The sequence below is a fragment of the Misgurnus anguillicaudatus genome, chromosome 21, assembly GCF_027580225.2.
Source record: "Misgurnus anguillicaudatus chromosome 21, ASM2758022v2, whole genome shotgun sequence".
NCBI classification, from domain to species: domain Eukaryota; kingdom Metazoa; phylum Chordata; class Actinopteri; order Cypriniformes; family Cobitidae; genus Misgurnus; species Misgurnus anguillicaudatus.
Window position 1 is genome coordinate 50,620,901 of NC_073357.2, and position 27,278 is coordinate 50,648,178.

A 27,278-nucleotide genomic window follows, 5' to 3' on the forward strand; every position below is an offset into this window, starting at 1 on the left:
CATCACTCTTAGTCTCACGGCTCGCCGTTTGTTCGTCTCCGCGAGAGAGGAACAGCAGGGGGAGCACGAAACATAGATAGGATAACCGTGCATATGAGAGCGGTCTCGGCATGGGAGGTGCCAGACCGGTGACGCGCTTGGGGGAAATTCAGAGCAGAGAGGCTCACTCGAGCCGCTGTGCTGGACGCTATTACAACAGCGCCTGCTCTTTTAGCTTATAGTTTATATTAAAAATATTGATCTTACCGGGCGGCCGCAGGGGAGACCTCGTCAGGCCTGTGTGTCCGCTGCACAGGGCTCGTACCACGGCAAGCGAAGGCTATCTTCGGTTCTCAGCCGGAAAGCGGCAGGGGAAGACGCTAGACCTGGATTCTGCTATCTTCGGTTCTTAGCCGGAAAACGGCAGGGGAAGATGCTAGGCCTGGGTTCCGCCGCAGGGCTTGTGTCGACGGCGAGTAAGGCTTCTTCTTCTTCGGAGCAGCTCTTGATGCTTGATCCCGTGCTTATATAAGGACGTGTGCCATCATTGGTCTGTATTTTTTACAGACGTTTACCAATGGACTTCAATCGTGGAGTAAACAGGAGTTTCCCCCATAGCGTCAGCAACTGACGCAATGCGAAGTGAGCCGTATTGAAAGGGAACAACCTGATGATGTCATAGCGTATCATAGTTATTGCTCAAAAAATGCCATGCTGCCAAAGCAACCACTCAATTGTCCCATGTTAATCGCATTTAAATACTTAAATAACATTTAAATAACTTTGGCTTGTTAAAATATGAAATGAACTATGCCAGCTCTTAGTCTTCAACTGGCCCTCTCTCACCCAGAGCCAAGCGTATTTCATGCATACTAAACCACTAATATAAACACATTTATGCATTATGGCCACATCTCACAGAGCTTTCACATTTGACATGCATTACAGTAATAACAAGTGTTATGGGACCATTACAGTTACATGTGATCTATTATTTGGAACATGAATCATGTCAATGACAAGCATAGAGGCGTTATGTGGATTTATTCGAGGCATAGCTAACCACTTAAAAGCAGGAGGTGCTTTTAAAAACGTAACACACTTATTAATATTGTACATTTGGGTTTGTCTTTGAGCATTTGATACGTCTTAATGTTTCTATTTGGACTCTTGTAGTACAAGTCCCAGAGTATCAAGGCACGTGTGTGTATTTTGGTCATCATTCAGAAGTTAGGTATCCATTCAAAGCTTTTGGCAAAAACCTTCTCTGCTTTTAGTCGCATGATGTCACAATGAATTCTCCTTCACATTCCTGTTGACCGAGCCACATCTCACGCTCGGCTGAACTGATACGACGGACACTCGCTTTCTTTTAGTGTGCCCTTTATGCTGGAAAAATAAAATAAATCACCTGTGTTTCTTCCCTTCGAAAGTCCGCCAGAGAGCCACAACTTATTGTTTGTCTTGGCACAAAGAGTGGTCTAGATGTGTCACAGATATAATGTTCTTACCATGCTGCATTACTGAAATAGCTTCCTCCCTTTTGTCCTAAGGAAAAGTATCATGTTAGATTAGGTATTTGACATTTGTGCCGTGCAACCTTTTATGTTGGCTGTGGATTAATAAAAACCTGGTGACACAGGAATCTTACTTATGTGACTGAAGTCAAAGCTCTGTCTTTAATTACGTTACACTGCGCAATGGAAAAATTTGCCAGTCCTAGTCATCTATCTCCTGCCACACACTAGTTCACAGTAATCCTTACCTGAAAACAGTTCATTTAAAAAAACAGAAATGTGTCTTTCATTAAAGGTGCCGTAGAATGTAAAACTGTATTTACCTAGGCATAGGTAAATACAATATAACAAGAGTTCTGTACATGGTAATGACATATTGTGAGGCTCAAACACTATTGTTTCCTCCCTCTAATGCAGAGGTGGCCAAACTAGTGCCGGGCACTTTCATCCGGCCCGCTAAACAGTATAATTATATTAAACAGTGTAGGTTTTTGGTCCAGAATGACTCATTTGATGCAATACCATCAACGTCCAAAAATGTCGCTAGCGCTGAGAAACTTGACTGGAAAATGAGCGTGCCAGAGCAGCAAAAACATTACACTGAATGTTGCATGTTTAAAACAGAATGGACAGCAAAATACTTCACAATCATTAGACAGATGCCGTTATGTACTTTTTGCCAAGAAGTATTACCATTTTTAAAGACCAAAAAGCTCTGTTGTTAACATCATGGTGATATGTAATAATTATCTAGAAAAGCACATGAAATCAATTGCCCTTAACCACAAATTCACTATGGTCTAACCAGTGTGTTTTATTTGTAGTAAAACTGTGGTAACACAAATGAGAAATAATCTTCTAAAACCATGGTTACTTTTCCGTATGGCGATAACTGTAAAAAATGGCTCACAATCTTACTATGCTAAACATATTACTGTATAATACTAGGTATGTTGCTAAAATTTTCAAAATGGTTAAAGGAATAGTCTACTCATTTTCAATATTAAACTATGTTATTACCTTAACTAAGAATTGTTGATACATCCCTCTATCATCTGTGTGCGTGCACGTAAGCGCTGGAGCGCGCTGCGACGCTTCAATAGCATTTAGCTTAGCCCCATTCATTCAATGGTACCATTTAGAGATAAAGTTAGAAGTGACCAAACACATCAACGTTTTTCCTATTTAAGACGAGTAGTTATACGAGCAAGTTTGGTGGTACAAAATAAAACGTAGCGCTTTTCTAAGCGGATTTAAAAGAGGGACTATATTGTATGGCGTAATAGCACTTTTGAGAGTACTTCGACTCGCCTGAAAAGTCCGCTCCCCTTCTCCCTCTCATAATGGGAGAGGGAGGGTGTTACTGCGCCGAGTCGAAGTACTCCCACAAGTGCTATTACACCATAAAACATAGCTCCTCCTCTAAATCCGCCCAGAAAAGCGCCACGCTTCACCCTGTACCACCAAACTTGCTCGTATTACTACTCGTCTTAAATAGGAAAAACGTTGATGTGTTTGGTCACTTCTAACTTTATCTCTAAATGGTACCATTGAATGAATGGGGCTAAGCTAAATGCTATCGAAGCGTCGCAGCGCGCTCCAGCGCTTACGTGCACGCACACAGATGATAGAGGGATGTATCAACAATTCTTAGTTAAGGTAATAACATATTTTAATATTGAAAATGAGTAGACTATTCCTTTAAATGTTAAAACTAGTTGTTCAGATAGAAAGAGCTTGAAAAAAGCTTTTAAATGAGACCAAGATCATGTTTATGGGTTAGGGTTAGGGTCACTTTATTCATCACTAAAATCATCACTTTATTTTGTCCCATGTTTTCCATTAAAATTCAAGAAAATGTGTGACCGAATCATGAAAATATGAATTTTTTTGCTATTACTTTTTCAATTTTTAAGATATTGACCTGAATCTTTCAGGATAAGCTGTTTGATATATCCTCTACATATTCTACTTGTGAAAAGTCAGATATATAATAAAACAAACCACTAATTACACCAAATAACACTCTTTATTCAGTCTATATATACCGACATCTACTACATGGCTATACGGCTGTTTCCCATTCTTTACCATTCAAGCAAATTTTGGTAGAGGTAAAACCACATGTGGTAGTCGTTCAAATTTATTAAAATTTCGTTCACTTGTAGTTTTGCAATTAAACTAAATGTCTTTACAATTTCAAGAATGTCTTTACTCAACTTCAGCAAAAACAACAACGATTTTACAAACAACAGACTTTGGCGAGCTTACACGGCCAGTAGTTAAACATGAAAGGTGGTGATTGAAAACGAAAAGGTACCTATGCTTCTTCCGGTGATGTTAACAATAAAAACTCAGAAATTTCGCCATCAACAGACCAACAGAGCCTTTATTTTCCACATCACCGCGCACCGCCTCAGAAAATCTTGAGTTTCGTTGAACGGAACCAAAAAGTCAGCCGAGACAGCGGAGTTAGCAACATACCTAATAATACTGTAATGTACAATGATGTTCATAAAAAAGTAGGTTGTAGATTAAAGTCTGTAGTAACTGACTATTGTTTTGGAATAAATAAAGCTACATTTGTCATTCATAGTATTCGGCCCTTCGCCTTTATTTCAAAACCTGATTTTATTTCAAAACCCCCTACCAGTTCATATTAGGGGGGCCCCCAAGCAACCTAATAAAAAAATAAAACCCTTATCATCATGAACACTTGAAAAGCATTGTAAATTGTATTAATATTCTTAAGAAATTACGTTGAAACTTTGAAATAGTAGTTAAAATGTCCAGTTCATGTTAATCTGTCACTACACTATGCATACACCCCCTTCTTTCACAATGAAATTGACTAGGTCGATGCAAGCTGCGTGAAAGATAAACACAGAGTGACAGGAGAACTGGGAAAGCACTGGGAAAGTGCTTTGAAAATATAAAAAAACTCAACAGTACACTGTGGACAAATTCACAACCCTACTCGCTGTTTTTGCCCCACTGACTTGTTCTCTATTAGTTTGTGTAGTGCTACACTTTGTGTGTTCTCTGCTTTCCATCTTCATCTTAGAGTAAAGAAATTGTTTTGTTCTCTTTTATATATCGGATGGGGGGCCCCATACATACCTTCGCGTTGGGCCCCCAATTTGCTAAATCCGCCACTGACTATTGCCGTTACAGTAACATTTTGCAGGTCCATACTGAAAAAAAAACACAAACTTACCACTCAGAAACATTTATTTACAATCTCCGAAAAATTGATTATTCCTCAAAATCTGTATCTTTGTCTGATACAGGCTCAAAAATAAGGTCTGTTTATACACAGGGCTACTCAAAAGAGCTGCTCTGAGAAACAGAGCAGAGCAACATTATTATTATTCACGACTCTTTCAAATAAGGTATATACAGACCATTTAATTCTGGGGACAAATCCTAGGGTTGTAAATGGGCACATAAACTGTCTCTGGATCATTTTTGCACTTAATAAAGTCACATACCTTCTATGTATCAGAGACCAATGTAACATATTGTATCAATGCATTCTTTAGCAACTTTAAGAAGATTGATAGGGAAGATTAGTAAAAAATAAACATTTTATATTTGGGGTATGTTATATTCTTAAATGGTTGTCTTTCAATGTAAATTCTTTTTTCTTCTCAGAACTTGTGAGGGACAGAATATCAAATACCGCACCTGTAGCAATGTGGTAAGTGAGCACACCTGCATGCTTTGTTGTGTTTGATTTGACAGGTACAGTACTGTGAGGGTACTATGGTACAATCATGATATCAGATATATATTATATGATGGTACTTTTACTCAAGTGGATACGTTTATGCTTTTGGCAGACTCATTTGTCTAAAGTGACTTAGAGTGTACAGTAAGGTATGCAGTACTGTACTGTATGTATGTATGTATGTATGTATGGGGATTAAACCCATGACTTTTGCATTGCTGACGCAATACTATTTAGAGAATATTATAGTTCTATCATAGCACCCCTGTCTTACAAACCATTGTACCATTGTATTTTTTATTACTGTTTTTATGAAAAGTTAATTATTGTCATTTGTGAAAAGTTCAAGTTAAAATGTATACATGTGTCTGCCAATTGAATAAATGCAAGCATACATTTTATGTGTTATGCTTTTTCCATTTCTCCCATCATAACTACATTTGCAGACAACTAAAAGTCAGTTTAGTAACAGTGTTGGCTCAGAAGTTTTCCATTTCATCTTTCATGCAATATAAATCTTTTGTATACATTTATATACTAACTGTGACTGTTCCACCCTTACGTTCAATTGTGTTTCGTTCATTTCTAGGACTGTCCTGCAGATTCAGAAGACTTCCGTGCTCAGCAGTGCTCGGCTCACGCTGATGTCCGCTATCAGGGTCGCTATCACGAGTGGCTTCCTGTGGATAATGACCCTGAAAACCCTTGTGCCCTCAAGTGCCGGGCTAAGGCCACAGGACAGGTGGTGGAGCTGGCACCCAAGGTGTTGGATGGGACACGATGCTACACAGAGTCTCTTGATATGTGCATTAGCGGAGCCTGTCAGGTCTGTCCTCTCTCTGACTTTTCTTTCTGTAATGGATTTTGAATGTTTTTAAACAGTTTACTAAAGGCCTGTTCACAACATTAATGACTAACGACAGCTGTAAGTATATTGGCATCCACACCAATAAATGATAACGTTATGTTTATCTTAAATTCACTCGCTGTAGTTTGACATTTTAAAATGTGCACGCCCTTTAAATCTAAATAGAGTTTGATTAGCTGTCAATGTTTTATTGTTTATCAGCTACAAAATTTCCTTTGAAAGGGATCCCAATGATATAGTTTCTTTTTCGTTGTCATTCTAACTATAGCAGTATGTCTTAAAGGAATATTCCACTTTCATTTAAAAATCTGATAATTTACTCACCCCCACGTCATCCAAGATGTTTATGTCTTTCTTTGTTCAGTTGAGAAGAAAGTATTTTGAGGAAAACATTCAAGGATTTTTCTCCATAGTGGACCTCAACCATGTGCAGTTACAATGCAGCTTCAAAGCTTGCTAAACGATCCCAATTAAGAAATAAGGGTCTTATCTAACGAAACGATCATAATTTTCTCCCAAAAAAAGTACTTTTAACTCTTTCGCCGCCATTGACGAGATAACTCGTCAATTAAGAGAAAACAGTTCCCTGCCAATGAGGAAAATTTCTGGCTTTCCGCAATACCGCAACTTATACAACCCGGAAGTAGCGACTCAAGTGAAATAGAAAGAACTCTGTGTATGTTTTAAAGATCGCTCTGCATTTGATCTCTATCAAAAGTTCTTCACAAAAATGGATTTATCTCAGCTTTTTGCTTAAAAATTGGTGTTTTTGAAGACACCTAACCATATTTGAGAGGTGATAAAAACTAATGAAGGTAGGATGAAAGGTTTTTTTTGTTTGAAAGCAGAGGGTCTGTTCTTTCATCTGATATATTGTTTGTTTATATATTTAAAGAAGAACATTTTCTGGAAGGCATTAAACTTTTGTGAAAATCATGAAAAATGCTGGCGCTGGCTGGCAACTTTCTTTTTTAAACGCTGGCGGGGAAAGAGTTAAACCACAACTTCTTATCTTGCACTAGCTGTGTGATGAACCAGCGTGACCTTACATATAATGTAATCACGTCGAAAGGTCACACATGACTTATGCGAAACTACTGTGCGTTTTACATATGTTACGCGTGACCTATCCACTATATGGAGAAAAATCCTGGAATGTTTTTTCAAAATCTTAATTTCTTACAATTTTCAACGCCCAGAAAGGCAGTGAAGACATCATTAATAGTCAATGTAACTATATGACTTTTTTATTATTTTTTTAAGCACAAAAAGTATTCATGTAACTTCATAATGACTACAGTAATTATAGTTTTACAATAGTTAAACCATGGTTACCACAAAACAACCATGGTGCTACAAAAAAAGTGCCAAAACAAAATTTTTATAAGGACCATTCTAGTTTTAATCAATAATAATAATAATAGTAAACATTTTAAAGGTATTATCTTATAATTATGGCACATTGTGCAGCTCACATAAATTTATGAATGTAATTATTTAAAAAAATTAACCATTTAAAATAAATTAGTAAAATTAAGGGTGAAAAATGGTGAACAAACGGGTAGAAAGGAGTTTAAGATATTTGTGTTGCTTCAGAAGTTCATTAAAGGAAAACACCACCCTTTTTCAATATTTTACTATGTTCTTACCTCAACTTAGATGAATTAATACATACCTATCTTTATTCAATGCGTGCACTTAATCTTTGTACAGCGCTTCGTGACTACATTAGCATTTAGCTTAGCCCCATTCATTACTTAGGGGTTGTGCACACCAAAACTTTTTAACTTTTTGAGTGCCAGCTTTCTTCAGCTGAGCGCTTTGGTAGCTCTGATGCTTCAGCTACGAGCCGGTTGGTTGCTGTGGTAATGCCCCTCCCCTCCTCCACTGTGATTGGACGGCCGTGTGACAACTGACATTGACGAGCGGAGCTTTTCACCCAAAGTTGAATATTTTTCAACTCTCGACGCTGAGCGCGGAAAAACCGCAGAGTGCTGGTTTTCAGTGCGTAAGAAAACCGCTAGCTGCTGGCTTATTTGTAAAACGTGGAGCTTCCATCGAAAACAATTGAAAACATGCGCCGGCCGCGGGCGTAAAAGCTTTGGTGTGCACGCCCCCATAGGATCCAAACATAGATGAATTTAGAAGCCATGAAACACTTCCATGTTTTGCCTACTTAAAGACTGTTACATGAGTAGTTACAGAACCTTAGCCGCAGTAATATTGACGAAAGTTTGAGCGAGAGGGGAAGTAGTCAGGAGTGATGATGTAACTGCGCCTGAGATCGAAGTGCTGTAAAACTAAGTGCTCTTATCCGCGTGAAAAATCCCCACGTTTTATTTTGTGCCACCATACTTACTCTTGTAACTACTCATGTAACAGTCCTTAAATAGGGAAAACATGGAAGTGTTTGGTGGCTTCTAAATTCATCTCTGTTTGGATCCTAAGGAATGAATGGGGGCTAAGCTAAATGCTAACACATTCACAACAAGCTGTACAAAGATTAAGGTCACGCATTGAAATAAGAAATGTATGTATTAATTTGTCTAAGTTGAGGTAAGAACAAAGTGAAATATTGTTTTCCTTTAAGTTAATGGACAGTTTATGTTTTACACCTGTGAATGCCGACTTGATTACATTTTCATTTGTACAAACAAGTCTTTGCGATGAGACAACCACAGATGTCACGCATCAGTGAATGATGGACACCAGACTTTAGTGAAATAAATAATAAAACTCTGACTGTGAGACAGCTATCCAGCGACACAAACTTTGGTTTCCCACTATTTTGCAGTACTCTGAAACTAAATGCTAAATTAATCCATAGCATTAATTAATACAACCTGATTATAATTCGTTGTACTTTTGTAAAAATTAACTCTCATTTCCTTTTCTGGCAGATTGTTGGCTGTGACCACGAGTTAGGAAGCACGGCTAAAGAGGACAACTGTGGAGTATGTAATGGAGATGGCTCCTCATGCCGACTAGTAAGGGGTCAATACAAATCCCAGCATGCCACAGGAAAGAGTAAGATTTTTTGTTTATTCTTTCAGTGCTTTTGATATGTCATGATGTTTTCGATAGTTGTACTATTTACATCAATAATTATCTGTGAACGTTACAAATTTTAATGGCTACCTAAACATCAATTGCGTGCTCCTTAGGTCCAAAAATATCTGGCTTTTCTCACGCAGATGTGCTCATTTCAGTTGGTTTAATAGGCATCTGTGATTGATCTCCTACGCACCTGTTTAATGCTTCGAACAGAGACTTTGCTAAGCCTACTTGCATCATCGAAGGAAATGAGTTTCAGACCTTTCTTAGTCAAGTGAGACCCTGCTGTAATTGATAACTTTCTCTGCCATTATGGTACTTAAGGCAGTGAAGAGTCAATGTTTCAATGCTTCTCTTGAAACTAATTGGAGTTCACGTCTTTTGACACTACCATCTGTTACGCTTAATTGTCTGTAAAGTAAGTGATGTGAATGGGCTGTTGAGTTGCGACAGTACCAAAGACCTACCCAAAGAAACATTTCAGCTTTTTCAAAGCTCAGGAGTCTCAATTGTGTTTGATTTAAGCATCAATTTTTCCAAATTTTTCTTCTAAAATTTGCTAGGAAATATTAAAATAGACACAAATGAGACACTATATACAGTACAGAGTTATGAAATGAATGTGGATAGCATAGCTCAGATCATTTAGACCTAGTAGAATTTGATAGAAGTAAGTAGCTAATATAATCACATTTCCTAATGTGGATGCTCCAAACCATTTATTATTATTTGTGGACTCTGATGGACCCCTGTATAGCTCAATTGTAAAACATTACATAAGCAGCTCAAAAGGTCATGGGTTCGAACCCAGGTTAAATAAAGGGTTAAAAAGCGACTGCCAAATGTGTCAATAGCGCCTCACTGCAGAACACGATATCCAGGGGGCGGGGTTGGATTCAGATCCAGGGGCAGAGCTGGATCCAAATCTAGAGATCTCTTCCCACTGCATTTTGATTGGTCTGCAATTTTACCACAAGACACGTCATACACGTGTTGCTGCATTACCATTTCCGCATTGATTCGTAACTAAATTAAGTTATTCTTTTGACAGAAAAAAACTTTACTTATGACTACAATAAAAGTAGTGACTTTAAGGTGAAATGTAAGTGTTTTTGCTATAATGTTTTGGAGTAAAACATTTCGGGCACTATGTAATAATGTAGTAATCTTACCACATGCAGTTTAATACCTATGGATGTACAGTATAAATATGCATAATTATTAACATATATATGGTAAGTTATTTAGAAATTAATAAATTGAAAGTTTATCTTGAACTTGTTTGTTAACGCGTATTTGCTTACAGCCATTAGGAAACACGTTTCCTAAACATGGTTTACGGTTTTAAAAAAGTGCTAATAAAAGATATCAAATAAATTTGTGTTTTTATGTGTAATAAGTGGGATAATGCACAGCCAAGCCAGTTGCAAATATATCCTTCAGTGATATCACCCCCCTAACACTAACTGTGATCATTACTTACTAAATTATGAATCATTCTCGACTATATTATTAATCAAACGTAAACTTAAACTGATAAGAGCAAACGTTGGCGACCACAGGATGCAACTAATTGTGGGCTGCAACAACGCAAATATTCTGGTTCATTTGGCAGAACAAAGTATGTAAAGTGGGATCCAACTAGATCCAACCCGGCCCCCTGGATGTCGTGTTCTGCAGTGAGAATAACACAGTGGATATCGGATTTTGCGTAAAATTAAAAATGGCGTTTATCGTGTTTTGGAACCAAACTCTTCATTTATTTTGACCCAATCATAGGTTAAAACAACCCAACAACATTTTTCAGAGTGTATATTGATGATTACATTAATGATAATATTAATTTGAATCATTAACTTGAACATCCTTGTGTTTCCACAGCTGAAGATACTGTGATCAGCATTCCGTATGGAAGTCGACACGTACGCCTGGTTCTTAAAGGCCCGGATCACTTGTGTAAGTCTTGGTAGGTCCAGGGGCTTCTGTTCAGAACTGAGAAGATAGTCAGTGCTGGTTTGTCTTTTTTTCTGTAATAGCTGTATCAGAATCCAGTGGCAGCAAAAGGTTTTTGGAAAGGATCAAATGAAACCTGTTATTATCACTTTTTGCTCCTAAAACTCATTTTACCATTTTGATGATTGAGAACCTACTGTGGTTGAAAATGATCTGCATACTGTGAAATTATTATCAAGAGCAATATCACGTTGCATTAAACATGTTAGGCAGTTACAGTTTGGCACGAACAGGATACAATTAGCAATGAAGGAAATCAACCATCAGTTACTTGAGATACTACAGGCCACTTCTGGGATGGATCTTTCCAGTAGAAGCCATTTATAGCAATTACCATTAATGGTCAGTTTGTTCTGTAGTGACACCACTGTCCAAACGGGAAGAGGAGATTGAATTAGGAAGAAACAGATTTGACCATTTTAGGACAGACGGTTTACAAAGATATCATCCATAATGTTAAGACCAGTGTATTAAAAAATCTATAATATGTCCTATACTTTGTATTTGTGTAACAGTGAGCTAATAGTTTTTTTAAAGGTCTGTTTTACTTGCTAACTGTGCATGCACACTGCCAAATGTCAATAAGGAGGATTTCCAAATTCTGGTTGTAGTAACGACTATAAACAAATGAGTAACCTTCCTCTCGGTAAATGACGAAAGAAGGATGATGTGAACTCCACTGCTTTGCTCTCATTGGTTGTCGCTCTGTCATTTGCATAAAGTTGAACTTTTCTCTAATTTGTTGCATAATTGGACACACCCATTCCTGTCGCCAACAGTCACTGTCGCTCGTGTCGCAGGAAATCGCCAAGCTTCCATTAAAATCAATGAGAATATGTTGCTCCACTGTTGTTAGTCGCTGGCAGCTTAAAAAAATTATAATCAAATTTAGAAGTTTGCTGACTTACCGTGGGTTCACACCAGCCGCATTTGAGGCGTCAACCACATCTAGTTTGTAGCTTGAACATTTTGAGTTTACTCGCGTCATTCACACGTGAAAGCCAGGCGTGAACTTCTAGTAACCGAGACATTGACACGGAAATTCGCGTCATGGAAGCTTCTGCGACTCCGCTCGCTTCATGTAATCACGTCACTACTAGAGCAAGCTCCTGATTGGTTAACGAGGCGCATTTTCCCAAAGTTCTTGCGTGTTTCCCGCGGCAACGCTCAATTCGCTTGAACTAGACGCGCGAATGAGGGGGAATCGCATCTACCGCACTAAACTCTTTATTCGCACTGCGTCAATGCGTCTTTACATTGACTTAACATTGAAATCACTCGCGCTTGACGTCTCCACCGCGGCTGGTCTGAACGCAGCTATAGAGCAATCAAATGCTAAGGACTTATTTGTAACAATGTACATAATTGTGGGTTGTTTTTTACTTTTATGCAGATTTTGGTCAAGGCCTTGTTGGTTAAATACTTGACTCTTGGTCTTATGAAAGAAAGTCAAACATGAGATGAGATGACAACAGCATAACATTTATTTTTCTCTTTTTTGTGTCTTTTGTTTTTCAGGCAAATTATGTAGTTTTTTTCTGTTTTTGAGTATGGTTTTAAGCAAAACCATAGCTATGATTTATCTCTGATTTGTTTTATTGAGCAGCTATGAAGATATCTGACATATGGTAATATCACACACATTTTCCCATTTTTTGCGAAACCCTCAAAACTGGGTTTTGGTAGATTTACGCAGCATATTTAATTTAACGCACATGAAAATGTGGCTGTGATGGATATGCATACAGACTTTTCCAGTGTGTTGTAATGTTGTGTAACTTGGAGTATAAATTACCATTAAAATAAAAAAAGTTAGCAGATTTCAATTCACAGTGAAAGCCTTTGTCTTTTGGGCAATGCATCTTACTTGACAGACTATCTCTGCAATCTACTGCATGTACCCAAAGTCTTTTTAAAGAGGTCACGTCAAGCAACACTTGTCAGATCATTTGCATGCGCACAGGCCCTCCTCCATAGTAATTAATTAGTTAACAGTTGACAATTACCTATTTTTACTGGAAGGCGGGACTACAGTGGCCATACTGACCATTGCGATCTCCCCCAATCATATCAATACCACTGACGCATCTTGGTAATATTAAATATCTTTGATGTCACAGCCTTGTTTTTAATAATACATGGCTTACAATGGTTATTACAAAGTTTAGTCTACACATGCTCCTGTCCTTTACCTGGAAAATTAAACATGGCATCTGCTCTGACTAAAGTGTTTACAGGAAAGATTAAGCTTATACACAACCTCTCTCATGTAGATCTGGAGAGCAAGACTCTGCAAGGGGTGAAGGATGAGCTTTCTCTGGATGAAACCAGGCAGTATGTGTTGGAGAATACTACAGTGGACTTTCAACAGCTCTTGGATAAAGCGGTCCTGAGGATAACTGGACCACTCGGGGCCGACTTCATTGTCAAAGTAAGAAGTGGCCTAATATGCAGACCCACACCAAATGTGTTTATTCAGAAATAAACAGGAGAGTCAAGAGAAATTGAAAATGTGTTTCTCATAATCCCTTGCATGTAAGTTTATTGTGCAATATAGTGATTATGCTTTCAGCTTCCAATAATAGTGAAGTACTCATAGCTCTGTTTAACACATTTTACCAGATTTTTCCAGAACCACAAAATCCAGAATTTTGCACATTTTACCCCCAAGTGAGTGTAGTAAATGCAAAAACAACTTTACTGATTGCTCCTGAACCTGCTGATAGGTCATACCTAGGATGGTGGAAACATTGCAGTCTTAATCTTGGTGTTTCAGAGCAATTGTTTGAAGCATACGAAAGTAATTTTGTCGAATACCATTTGCCAGTCAATCTGGATCAGGTTCACTTTCCTCTGAATTTAAACGTGCTCTGATCATGCACATTCCTGAGATCTTCTGTTGATTGTTTATTTTCAACAATGTTAAAGTAGTCTCAGACCTCTTTAACTTGGAATGCTGGATGTTTCTGTTTCTTTTTGCGGTCGTTTGAAGGAGAATAATGCATTGGCAGCCAGGGCTTGCTACGCATCTTTCATTCCGTCCGTGGGAAAAATTTAACCACCACTGTGCAACTAAGTGAACTTCATTGCTAGCATGATCCTGCAGGAAAAAAAATTCTAGTCACTTTTGTATTTTACATGTTTTTATAGATTCCATAAAATCCAAAGTTTTCCAGATTAGCAGGTGTTTTAAAATAGTACAGTTATATGTGTGCAACCTGAGAGGGACTCCAACTGGCAAACGGTCCAGGATGGAATTCTGACGCTCAAACACGGAGGCTTAAGCCTTGACCTCCAGTGTCCGTCGCTAGTGCACATCTTTAGGTCAGGGAGTGAGATTTACTCGCTACACAGTTTTCACTAACTAGCTGGCTTATGTTACACTCACCCTACAAACCTTAATCCCATCCGGGTCCTAGCACCACTGTTACCGGTCCTACTCACACCCAACCTGAGCAGGACTCGAACTGGCAATTGGTCTGGGATGAAACCCTGGCACTCTAACAAGGAGGCTAAAACCTTGACCTCTAGCGTCTGTCGCTAGAGCACATCTTTAGGTCGGGTGGGGGGGGGGGTTACTCACCACACAGCTTTCACTAACTAGCTGGCCTATGTTACACTCACACTACAAACCTTACCTTCCACCCGGGTTGCTGCACCACTGTTACTGGTCCTACTCGCACCCAACCTGAGCGGGACTCGATCCGGCAATCGGTCTGGTATTGAACTCTGGCGCTCTAACAAGGAGGCTAAAGCCATGACTTCTAGCATCTGTAATATCACTAACTAGCTGTCCTATGGTACACTCACCCTACAAACCTTACTCCCATCCGGGTCCTAGCACCACTGTTACCAGTCCAACTCACACCCAAATAGAGCGGGTCTCGAACCTGTCGTCGGTCCGGCATGGAAGTCGGGCACTTTAACAAGGAGGCTAAAGGTCATGACCTCTAGCATCTGTCACTAGAGCACCTTCTGAGGTTGGGGAGTGAGGCTTACTTACTGCACAGCTTTCACTAACTAGCTGGCCTATGTTACAGTCATACTACAAACCTTACTCCCATCCAGGTCACGGCACCACGTACAAACCTGAGCAGGACTCAAACGGCAATCGGTCGGGAACTTAAAAATGGAGGCTAAAGGCCATGACCTCTAGCATCTGTGCTAGAGCACCTTTTGAGGTCGGGGAGGGAGGTTTACTTACTGCACAGCTTTTACTCACTAGCTGGCCTACGTTACACATAGCATTAAAATTTCATCCTTATTGCCCAACGGTCATATACTATTTTTAAGCAGTATTTTATTTGGCAGGGGGAATCATAGAACACCCTATGGATACTTTTGCATCTCACTCAGCGCTCTGGATTCCCTTAGCAGCTTTATCCTCAGCTTCTTGAACCTCTAGTAGATAATTGTTTTCCTGGCTCGTATTGCCTGACTAACCGATACGCCTATGGTTTCAAACCCATTGTTTGAGGAACCCCATAGACAAACGTGCTGGCCATCATAGAGTTACAGAAACACCAGGAGAGTACAGCCATTCAAACTGAATCTGTCCTGGTATATGGAAAATGCCAGTGAAAACAAGTCCACCCACAACTTGGAAATACGTCCAAATACTACAGTAAATAGGAATGTGGGAGACAGAAATCTGAGATGTAATAAGTGCCTAATTTTCTAATCTGACACCAGGAAGAGAGCCAGTTTATAGTTTTGGGAGAAGCTCTGCGAAGTGGAAAACTCATTAAAACGAGCAAGACAGTTGTTCCATTGTAAATAAATATGTGAACGTATGTAAAAATTTCATCTCTTTGACTCCTTTGTATTGTTAGCATCGCAATGTAAGAATATCTCATCCTATATATCAATTAAAGTATTTTAACACTTTGCTGTTTTAGCTAACGTCTTGATCAAAATATTTGTTTTGTGACTGGAGACACGCATTATACATCTGTGTTGCAGTGTGCTTCATAATTTAAGCTCATGTTGGAAGTACTTTGAAAATTTCCTCAGATGGATTGAATTTCATTCATTGAGCACGATGAATGATTAGGATCCAGCGAAACCCTCAAACGCTTTGTCGCACAACCCATCTGGGATTAACAGGGAGTCGGAGAGGAAACGTATGTTTTCGGGCGCGAGGTTCAGCAAACGTATGTTTTCAATAGATGGCTTTATTAACAGATGAAAGCCTGGAGGTGGTGGGTGTTTCGCTTGCGCTGGTTTTGGCTCGGTGGGGATTCACAGGGAGCGATATCTTAGCGTACTATGAAACACTTTTGTCACTGCCAAGGAATGTGACCAGTTTCACAGGTTTATTTGTGTAAGAACACCTCTTTTTTTCGATGAATTTGCTTTCTGTGCTCTCTCTGGAAGTGTAATGAAACCTACTAAAGTATGACATTTTACTTTTTGACAGTAAACAGAAGAGAAATACTTCATTCGTGATGTATGATATTGCTCCTGTACAGTCTTAAAAGTGACGGATGTGAAGACAGCATGTAAATGCGAAGGGGTCGAATTCAGTTCACCGCTGGTGTTTTGAGGACAGTGGGGTTTCTAGCGTTTCGTGTCCTTTTGTCTAAGTCTGCATTTCATTAGCAAGTGGTGGGAGGTCACTGTAACCACTGTCATTAGTCTACAGGGAGAAAGGAGTACAGGTTTTCAATTGCGTTAAATTGTAGAGCTGCTGGTTTGCTGGTGGGATGCCACATCCCTGTCTTTATGAGGCATTACTCTGTCAAATCGCATGCATGTCCATAATCCTCCTCACAGACTTCTGGGATAGCTGACCCCTGTGAGGAATAACAACAGATCTCCAGATTGTTTGGTTTCGTGATAGCAGATCTTAAATCAGCTCGACCTTGGTTTTAAAGGCTTTCCATGGCAATTTCAGACACATTGGAAAGACATGTACGTATACAACTTTCAGATGTAAACAGTTTCATGCAAGGTGGGGATCACTTACATGACTTCATTTCTATGCATTTCACCGGCATAAGTTCAACATCTGTCCTGAATGTATTCATATCAAAGTAATAATTAGAGGGTTTGGTCCAATCGTTTCCAGAAACATTAAAGAGCACCTATTGTCCGATTCACGTTTTTACATTTCCTTTGGTGTGTAAGTGTGTATTAGTACATGTTAACGATATGCAAAAGGTACAAACCCCAAAGTAAACGATGGCGCGAGTTATCGTATCCAACGTAAATCTCTTTTCTTGGACTACAACAAACACACAGATTGTAGGCAACAGTTTACTTCCTGGGATTAGTAAAGACCCACATTATCATAATTCCTCCCGCTTTGACTCACAGCCTGTAAATTAACTCCTGTTAGCATTGCATTGTGCGCGAATCTTTCAAACATGGTAAGGAGCGTCACATTTTCGTCTGACGTCAGAGGTATTCAGACCAATCACAACGTACAGATTAGCTGGCCAATCAGGGACACAGAGCTCATCAAATCTGTGTGTTTCAGGAAGACTCGATGTACGATATGTGGAAAATAATGTGGGTTTTTTACCATAAATCATGCAAATACACAAAATAATGTTGTTTTTAGCAATGAAATAGGTGCTCTTTAAGGCCATCTAAATGTAAATGCACTCCTAAACATTGTCAAAATTTACTTGAACAAAATATATGCAACTGAAACTTTTTCATTTTTATTTATATTGATGACCCATCATGCACTACATAGATTTTTGTCCAATTAAATGTTTTTACAGAATGAGATGCCCCTCCCTTTTTATACCACCTGGAATTTTTCACTTGCAAATCATAGTTCATAACTAAGCACTGTTGGATATCCAAAATCCTATTTTATTACCAAATATTCAAGCACATGACAGCATTAAAAATGGTAATTCATTTCTATAACTTTACTTTTATCGTATACAAAATAAGGTGTTATGCACTTTTATAGTCAATATTTAATAAAAAATTTAAATTTCTACCATTTGCATGCTATTTCATAATCTTGGCTAATTTAATAATACTCTTATCTACTGAAAATGATGGAAAGGAACCGCGTTTAGCATATTTAAATCCATTTCACAGTCATGGATGTCTTCTTTAGTCTATTTATAAATATGGCATATGAGAACACATACAATTCTTATATTTCATAATGTAGCATGCTCTCTGTTTTTTTAGGTTAAATACATGAATGGAGCTGACAGCACGGTCCAGTTCATCTTCTACCAACCCATAGTTCACCGCTGGAGAGAGACCGACTTCTTTCCATGTTCAGTTACCTGTGGAGGCGGTGAGGAACTTAACCAGTCAATAAATCAACAATAGCTCATCACATTCGCATGCTACTGTTCTGTATTTCACAGGCTGTAGGCAGTTGGTATTTATGGTTTATTGTAGGATAGCTCGGATTGGCATTTGGTATTTATAGTTTATTGTAGGATAGCTTGGTTTAAGCATTTAGGGCTTAGTTCACCTGACATTTATATGTCAGCACATTGTTCCAAACCTGTATGATTATATTGTTTTGGGTTTTTTTTGCTTCTCAGATGAAAGAAAGTTAAATAGGTTTGACACAAGACGAGGAGTAGAATTGTCGTTTTTGGGTGAACTGTCTCTTTTAATCATTGGTTTACAGACAGCATCAGCACCGATAACTCTGTCCGCATACCTCTTTTGACACAGGATATCAGCTTACATCAGCAGAATGTTATGACCTTCGCAGTAATCGTGTGGTGGTGGATCAGTACTGTCACTATTATCCTGAAAATGTCAAACCCAAACCTAAGCTACAAGAGTGCAATATGGACCCATGTCCTGCCATGTGAGTGTAATGAACTACTGATTAAATCGCAGCAAAACCTTTATTCATGATTATATTCACTATATGGCACAATCCCGAGATGGAAAAAAAATATATATGTATATTAATATAATTATTAATAATAGAAAACAAAATTTGGTTTATTTAAATTAGTGTTTAATGTTGACTCACTAGGAGTTATTATGACATTACAATAAAGGTCGATGAATCATAATGAACTTATACTTAAATTTATTCTTACGTAATGCTGAGTTAAGGCATGTACTAATCATAAACTAATGAAAACTAGCAGTGGCGGCCGGTGACTTCTTTTTTCGGGGGCGCTCAATGTGAAGTTTGTCACAACATGTGTGTGGTTTGTAATTTCAAAATATGTGTTCTGCGCATCGAGAGATGTTTTGTCAAAACAAGTGCCTGCTGCAGATGCGTCCAAAGGGTTTATGATAAAAGAGACGCTCGCGTTTGCCAGATACTCGCATAATCTCATGCGTAATCAAAGTTTACTGTTAAGGCAGTGTCTTGCGCGTATTTTGTTAACGTGAGCGTCTCTTTTATCATAAACGGTTTTGACGCGTGTGCACCAGGCACTTATTTTGACAAAATACGTGATGCACATGGTTCACATGATGCAACAAACACATATTTTGAAAACACAAGCAACACACATGACACTCCAAACACTTATTTTGAATTTGCGCTCCTCGCGTGAGCAGTCACGAGCCGCCACTGTTAACTAACAACTAAAAACCATGTAAAGTTGTACTTAATGATGATGACTCATTAGTTTATGATTAGTAGAGGCCTTAACTCAGCATTTCTTCATTCTAAAGTAGAAATAAATGTTTGTTTATTATTCATGGACCCTGATTATAAAATGTAGCCAGATTTTTTTATGTAAAGATATCAAGTATATATTTTCACAGACAATTCTTTACATTATGAAGGACGATTTTATGAAGATCAGTAAATCACAAATTACTTTGCTGGGTTTTCACAGACATAAATGATATATTATCAATTCAGTAGTTTGTTGAAGAGATTACGTTTTTTTGTAGGCAAACTTGAAAGTTAGCGGGACAGGTTCCCTCACTAAAAAAACCCATTAGTTTTTCCCACAGACTTTTAATTTATTACAAAAAATCAGCTCTGTGTTTAACAAATGTTAAAGATCCTAACACGTTTTGTCCTACAAGTTAATCTTCACAGATTTTATTAGTCCCTTTCACACATACAGTCTTTACTGGTAATTTACTGGTAAATTGCAGTTAACATGTCATGTGTGAACAGAACCTTTCCGGTAAAGCAGTGCTCCCAATTTACCAGTAAGACAGGTTGTAAGATTACCAGTAATTTACCGGTAAGCGCTGTGTGTGAACGAAAAATGTAGCATTACCGGCATTTAGAACGGACGACGTCAGACTGCGCTGACAGATCGGGCCAATCAGAAAGTTTTTTTATACAGATGACGCGGTTTCCCCCAGACTGTTTACGGACGTTTCCACACACATGTTGCTTAAAAGTCGAGCACACCTGAAGTTAACATCCACATTTCTTCACCAAAGTTGTTTAAAACAGCTTACCATTTAATTGCCAAATTGCCGACGTCCTTAGCACACCATCTGTGAAGCCTAATGTGCAAACGCGCAGGTTCCGTTTGACGCCGCCTAACGCAATGTTGTTTGGTCACGAGCAACTTCGCGACCGTTTGCCACAGATGTGAAAACAATATCCACGGTCCGTATTTTGTTAAGTCATAACCCGCCGTTTACAAATACGACACGGACGGAGCTCGCCGGCCGCGTGCCGCAGGTAACTTCCGCTTTCTCTCCGAGTTTACCGGTATTTTGATACTGATGTGTGAATGATGTCTTACTGGTAAAAAGACGGAAAGTCACTGCATGTGTGAACAGCACATTTTTGTATTTACTGGTAAATTCATTCTGGTAAATTCATGGTAATTTACCAGAATTACTGTGTGAAAGAGGCTAGTATCTGTTTTTTCTAAATCAATTTTGAAATTATATTTTAATTAAACGCATTTACACAATATGTATTCATCTGTGAAGATTACCTTGTGTCTTTAACTTTCGTTAAACACGGAGCTTCTTTTTTGCGATAATCCAAAAGTCTGGGAAAAATGAATGAGCTATTTAGCAAGGGAACCAGTTTCCCGCTAACTTCCAGGGTTAGCCTACAAAAACACGTAATCTCTGCGGGACTCTATATGCAAAACAAAGCCAAAAATTCTGAATAAAAAAAATGCATAACTTTAATTCATATGGTATTACTGTACATTCTTCTGATCTCGGCATTTATATCTACTATTTCAGTGATGGCTACAAGCAGATCATGCCCTATGACCTCTATCACCCATTACCACGGTATGTATTTCAACCTTTATCCTATAACTGCAGTTAGTCATCCCATGTGGCCAGTTCACCTGGGACTGAGATTGCAAAGTAACATTTTAAGTCCTCTTGCTCAAAACACACAGAGCCAAATGTCCTAGTGTCTAATGTAGAGAGAGAAAATATGGGCCTTTAGCCAGACTGAGAGAGAAGAAAGTTTCTCATTCCTCGTGTGGTAATTCACACAGAGCAAAACTGGGGCTACATTTGTCTCTTTTAAAAGCCTCACGGACAGAAGAATAAAGTTGTGATGGGTATACGGCCGTTTTGTTCTTATGCGTGTTGTTTTGGTGATGCAATGCTGTAAAAACGCATCTTCATTGTTTTCTCAACGCTGTTTTATAAGCGAATGTTACCTGTGAGAATAATTTTCAGAATGTATGACGGCACAAAAGTAAAGGCATGGTACATGAATCAATTCAATGTCTTGTGTTGCTTGTTGTTTACGGTGCGCTTGTGTCTTAGGTGGGAAAACAGTCCTTGGACGGCCTGTTCAACTTCTTGTGGTGGTGGGATGCAAAGCCGCTCGGTTTCCTGTGTAGAAGAGGACATGCAGGGAAACATGAACCCCACAGACGAGTGGAAGTGTCTGTATGCACCAAAGACACCCATACTACAGCCGTGCAATACCTTCGACTGCCCGACATGGCTCGCGCAAGAGTGGTCACCGGTATTTGAATAAATCAAATATTCTTCTCTTTTATTGTATTTCTGTTTGGTGTTAGGCAGTCTAGAAGAAGTATTACAAGAAGCACCAACAAGTGTATACTACATGTACAAGTATACACAACTCCAACTCTCTCATTACAAATCCAACAGAAAAGCTTTGTGCTGATTTGGGGCAAAATAAATGCATACTTATCTGTCCACAGAGTTCCCACACTTTAGTAAACTTCAAATTCAAGGACTTTTTAAAGGACTTTCCAGGTCCAATACCCTCAAATTCAAGGACTAAATGTGGGGACAAATTTCAAGTGAGAGCAAGGTTACATCGTGTTACCTTTTAAGATACATTGTTAAAGATTCCTTTCGAGGGAACTTGTGCTGCATCACTGCGGTGACACTTTGGGGACGCCTCCAATGGTAAGTGCATATGAATGTGTATATCAAATTCAACCAATGGTGAGGCTTAACAACAAAGACAGGGTGACGCGGGAGCCAGGAAGAATATCTCTATCTGACATATTGCCAAAGACAGCATTACAGGGATGCAGGAAGAATGGCAAAGAAGATGCAGCGTCTCATTCCCTTCTTAGGGAACAACAGTTACATACGTAGCCAGAGACGTTTTCATGTGTAAAACACAACTATGCTAAAAAGCATTTTGGTATGAATCAACATTTGCATACAGAAGATATTTAAAGTGAACAGTTTATTTAGCACGTGTGCTTAAAAAGGCAAGAATTTTTATGATATTATCCTACACTACACAGGGAATAATATACAAGCAAGAACTGACAGACAGATGACGTCAAAGTACCGGCGAGTCGAAATTACACTACTCTGTAAGATTTCTGGAGGAGCTCTCCCGGTACTTTGACGTCAGACGTCATCTGACTGCGGCGCCACATAAAGCCGAACAAGCCAGTGACGCAACTGACGTATGATGCGGCTGACTGTTATCTGTTGCGCCCCAGCTTTTTTTGTGGCCCCAGCTTCGTTTGCAGTCTGGGGAGACGCACGCTGTAAGTTAAAAAAAAACCCGTAGCAAACATGTCTGAGGAACAGGTCAGCCACGTCACTACAGTCACGTGACTTCATGCGGTTCACAACAGAACCGAAAGAGATGACAATGCTGAATAAAGCCGTAATTCTGGACCAAAATGTATTTTTGATGCTTCAACACATTCTAACTGACCCACTGATGTCACATGGACTATTTTGATGATGTTTTTATTATCTTTCTGGACATGGAAACCGTACATAGATTTTCAATGGAGTGACAGAAAGCTCTCGGACTAAATCTAACATTAAAACTTCTTAAACTGTATTCGGCCCTCGCTGCACGCTAGAATCTTTTAAATATACAAAAAACTGCTATCTCAAACATGGAGAGGCTTCTTCGTGATCTCAACTACCAGATTCTGCAAAAACGAAAATCAAAAATTTTGGAAAAAAAAATTCTTGTTATCTCGAAAGTTGTGATACCGACTTGTGTAACTGGTTTCCGTCACGGGTCACAAATGTCGAACACATCCATTGTCACACAGAAAAACTTTAAATAACTCGCCTTCACCTTTTTTCGGACAAGGAATACTCCAAAAGAAATTGTCTCCAAAAAGTGATTAAAAAAGTGAAGGAATGGTTTGCAAGTTTAACATGCGATCTTTAAATTCCCTTTGGATCCAGAGTCCGAACTTTGAGAAGTGCTGTTCTAGATCATCTCTGTGGTGTTCATAAGTTTTCCAACAGGAAAACTAATTGGCTTTGTTACAGGAAAATTGGATTATTTCTTTTTATTATGGTTGGGTAAAATATGAGCACACCCAACTGTTGGGTTTAATTGAATTTGTGCTGGGTTGTTTCATGCAATGGTTGGGTCACATATGTCTAGGTAGCTTTAAACAAACAGTTGTGTTTGTTCATATGTTACTCAATCATGGATTAATACAACCTGGCATTTTTAAGAGTGTACCTACAGGATCGTTTTACTTTTATATCTGAGAATTTTATGATTAATCGTTTTCTTTTTTTTTGGTTTTGGACATGATTCTTATGGTGATCCTCAAAGTGTTATTGTTGGACGTCCTCTTTAGGAGAAATTGAATGATGTCCCACATGGCGGGTCTTTTGCTTGAACTTTTGCTGAACTTCCATTTAAAGCAATTAGCACAATTACAGCTGAACCATTTGCGGCATGTCAAACACTATATGAGCCATAAATGCATAATATACCTGATGAAGCGCTCCAGCCACAGAGGCCTGCACTGTCTTGGTGTCTTAATGTAAGAAGTATGCATCTCTAAGGACACATTTGATGTTGCTGGCAGCACGCGGGCCTCAGCTTCTTGTCTTCAATGAAAATAGAGTAGGCATCCTAATTATGAGCCAATCTGTACCTCAGATTTAATTGCTTACCCTTGGGCATTTTACAGTTTCCTGTTAAATTCCCATAAATGCTCTAAACCTTATAGCAATGGAGAAACATCCCAGACCTCAGCCGTCCTGATCCTTATTTAAATTTTTTCTGATTTGTCCTCATGCCCCTCGCAGTTACCCTTTAACCCGATAATAACACAACAGTGAGTGCCTCATTCATCTCTGTTCTGTCTAATCACACACACCTTTCTCTTTCTAACGATGTGATAATGGGTAAAAAAAGAGGTGAAAAATATAGCAATTTATTTTCTGGAGGTCTGGCATAAGGTCTACTTTTTAAACAGAGTACCTTATAACTGCATAGTAGCGGTATTGGGGCCAAAGCTAAAGAAAACACTATTATTTCTAAACCTCATGCTTCTGTATTGCTAACAGTAGCATGCTAGACCCCCATTTCTAACTTTAAAACATAGTTTAAACAAACATTTGAGACATAAATGATTAATGACATTATGATATCATATCACTTCATATCTTATCAAAACTGCTTTCAAACAATATGCACTGTGAAAGCACTATACCAATAAATGTGAATTGAACTCAGTAGAGATAACTTTTTGTACTGTACCAAGTAACAAATCGTTTATATGTTGTTTTTTCTAAGGAAATCTTTGTTTTTACTTGGGAGGAAGGTTTGTGACTGTACAATATGGATATTTGGGACCACAATCTCTGTAGTGAATTTTGTGAAATACTTGTCTTGGCAAACGAAACAAAAAACTCTCCTTTGGGGCAACTGAGGATTATTTTTGGTGCACTTTTTCTTTTGATGTGGGAGTTAAAGCATTCAGTAAAACATTGTCTGTAGTACTTTGATAATCATAAGTTCTTCAGTCAGCAATGATTTATGTCAGATTAGAGATGAGACATGCAAATTAAAAATAAATGAACATTATTAGTTTGTCAACAATGCTTTGGCACCAATGTGACATGCAAAACTCTTATTAATCGTATTCATGTAAATGATTATACATGTGGTTTTTAAAGATGCAATTTGTATTATCTGCGCCGCTAGATGGCACCAGATCAAATCAATAACAATGACGTTGTTTAATGACGCTCTGAAGCAGCGTGGAATTATGGGATTAATAGTCTTTAACTCAACCGCTGATGGCCATCAATTAGACGCGTACGAGAAATCACGTTGACGGATAAGGTAATCAAGTCTTATAAATGTTTATCGTTTATTTCATTATGTAAGTTTATATGTGATGTTCAAAACGAAATTGTTAGTCATAGATGTTACAGTATTAGTCCAATTTCGATGGTTAACACAGCACAGAATTAAGTTTTTAACTTACAATCTACAATGATTTTTCACATAATGTATTGACAGTACAAATCTTATTGTGAAGTGTCTTAAAATGACCATTTATATTGCTGTACAATACCTCTTGATGTGCATATCGTCCGCGGGAAGATGCAACTAATGTTGTGATCAATATGATAGCATACATTTTTTGAAGGGTTACAAATCAAAACAACTCACCCATCGCGTAAAACACAAGCAGGATCAGAATCTCTGTCTAGTTAAATCGCGAAGCTCTCTCCCTCCAGATAATGCAACACCAAATTGATCCTCCTTCTTTCTCTCGTTTTGTTCCAAACTTTTCTTGGGTCGTTTGGTTGGCCCGTACGCTTACGGGAGCTGTCTATGCTGACACAACCAGCAGCAGACGGTAAAAAGTAATCCATAAGTCCATAAGCAAGCGCGTAGCCCAACAGGCGCTAACGCATACTTCCGCATTTGTCCACGACACTGGCTGCGTCCGAAAACTGAAGGCAGTGACTTGTTGCCTCGCTGCCTCATGAGGAAATGACTTCAAAGGCATGAAGGCAGCTCAGAGAAAGGCTTTCAGACGCACTTCAAAGGCGATGTGATTGAAATATAAACAGAGAGCGCCTTTGTGATAACTAATCACATATTTGAAAACTACAATACTAATTTCTCGCTAGAAATGCAATTAAAATGTGTAAAAAGTGAAAATATACCTTTATTTACACTAAATTTGTGCTCCAGTCGCTTCCTTGGCCGCCATTTTATTTTTTCGAACTCGACCACTGTTGTCATGTGGTTTTTACGTCAGTAAAGGCGGTGACAAAGGGTCACATGGATATTAACGTCATTGACAGGAGACTGCACTGCCCCGTGTCAATGTTTTGAATGGCAATTTTCTCACGATTTACAAGTAGTTGAAAACATTACAGATATTGATAGTAATCAGCAAAATATATAACACTGGCCTAGTGGTTTTTGGACATTTTACTGCAAATATCTTACAAATTGCTCCTTTAATGAGCTTTTATACATTGAGAGACATCAAATAATTAAGCAATATCGCTCGAGTAGGAGTGTGATATAGCTCTATATCATCACGGCTGTGATTAGGCCAGAGGCACGAGGCCGCAGGCCGAGTGCCGGAGGCAATCACAGCCGTGATGATATAGAGCTATATCACACGACTCCGAGAGCGATATTGCTTTTATACAACAGTTCGACGGCACACGTTTGAAAAACGAAAACTAGAAAACAACAACGGAGTTATTTTAAAAGCCTTGAGAACTACTTCTTCCGCCACGGATTTGAGGGCGGCCAGAATGACAGGTAAAACTTTCGGCTGCTTTGAAGCTCATAACAACTCAATGGACGGAAAAGCCGTTTCTTTATATTACTGTTTCTTGGTCACAAAGTGTAGTTTTAAGATTAGTTCAGTCGAGAATGTATCTGTATTATATTTAAATCTGCAGTCGATTAGTAAAGATAGCGCCTGTTTGAACGTTTGCTTAGTGAGATTCGGTACAAATGAGA

The 27,278-nt window shown here is 38.7% G+C and overlaps 1 protein-coding gene across 4 annotated transcripts in view; it reads left to right on the plus strand.

Annotated features, from left to right (window-relative positions):
• The window catches only part of LOC129449733 (ADAMTS-like protein 1), a 174,913-nt gene that overhangs the window by 111,725 nt on the left and 35,910 nt on the right, over nucleotides 1–27,278 (plus strand). For 3 of the 4 annotated variants that reach the window (XR_008646165.2, XM_055212099.2, XM_055212100.2), the window contains 9 exons: nucleotides 5,151–5,196; nucleotides 5,816–6,052; nucleotides 8,995–9,121; nucleotides 11,030–11,104; nucleotides 13,435–13,592; nucleotides 18,320–18,431; nucleotides 18,824–18,962; nucleotides 21,293–21,343; nucleotides 21,836–22,040. Coding sequence is in view for 3 of the 4 variants with exons in the window: in XM_055212099.2 (XP_055068074.2) it covers nucleotides 5,151–5,196; nucleotides 5,816–6,052; nucleotides 8,995–9,121; nucleotides 11,030–11,104; nucleotides 13,435–13,592; nucleotides 18,320–18,431; nucleotides 18,824–18,962; nucleotides 21,293–21,343; nucleotides 21,836–22,040 (1,150 nt within the window). In the remaining variant the exon portion in view is untranslated. Of the gene's footprint in view, nucleotides 1–5,150; nucleotides 5,197–5,815; nucleotides 6,053–8,994; nucleotides 9,122–11,029; nucleotides 11,115–13,434; nucleotides 13,593–18,319; nucleotides 18,432–18,823; nucleotides 18,963–21,292; nucleotides 21,344–21,835; nucleotides 22,041–27,278 lie in introns of those variants that run through there. The other variant, XM_055212101.2, reaches the window with a different exon arrangement.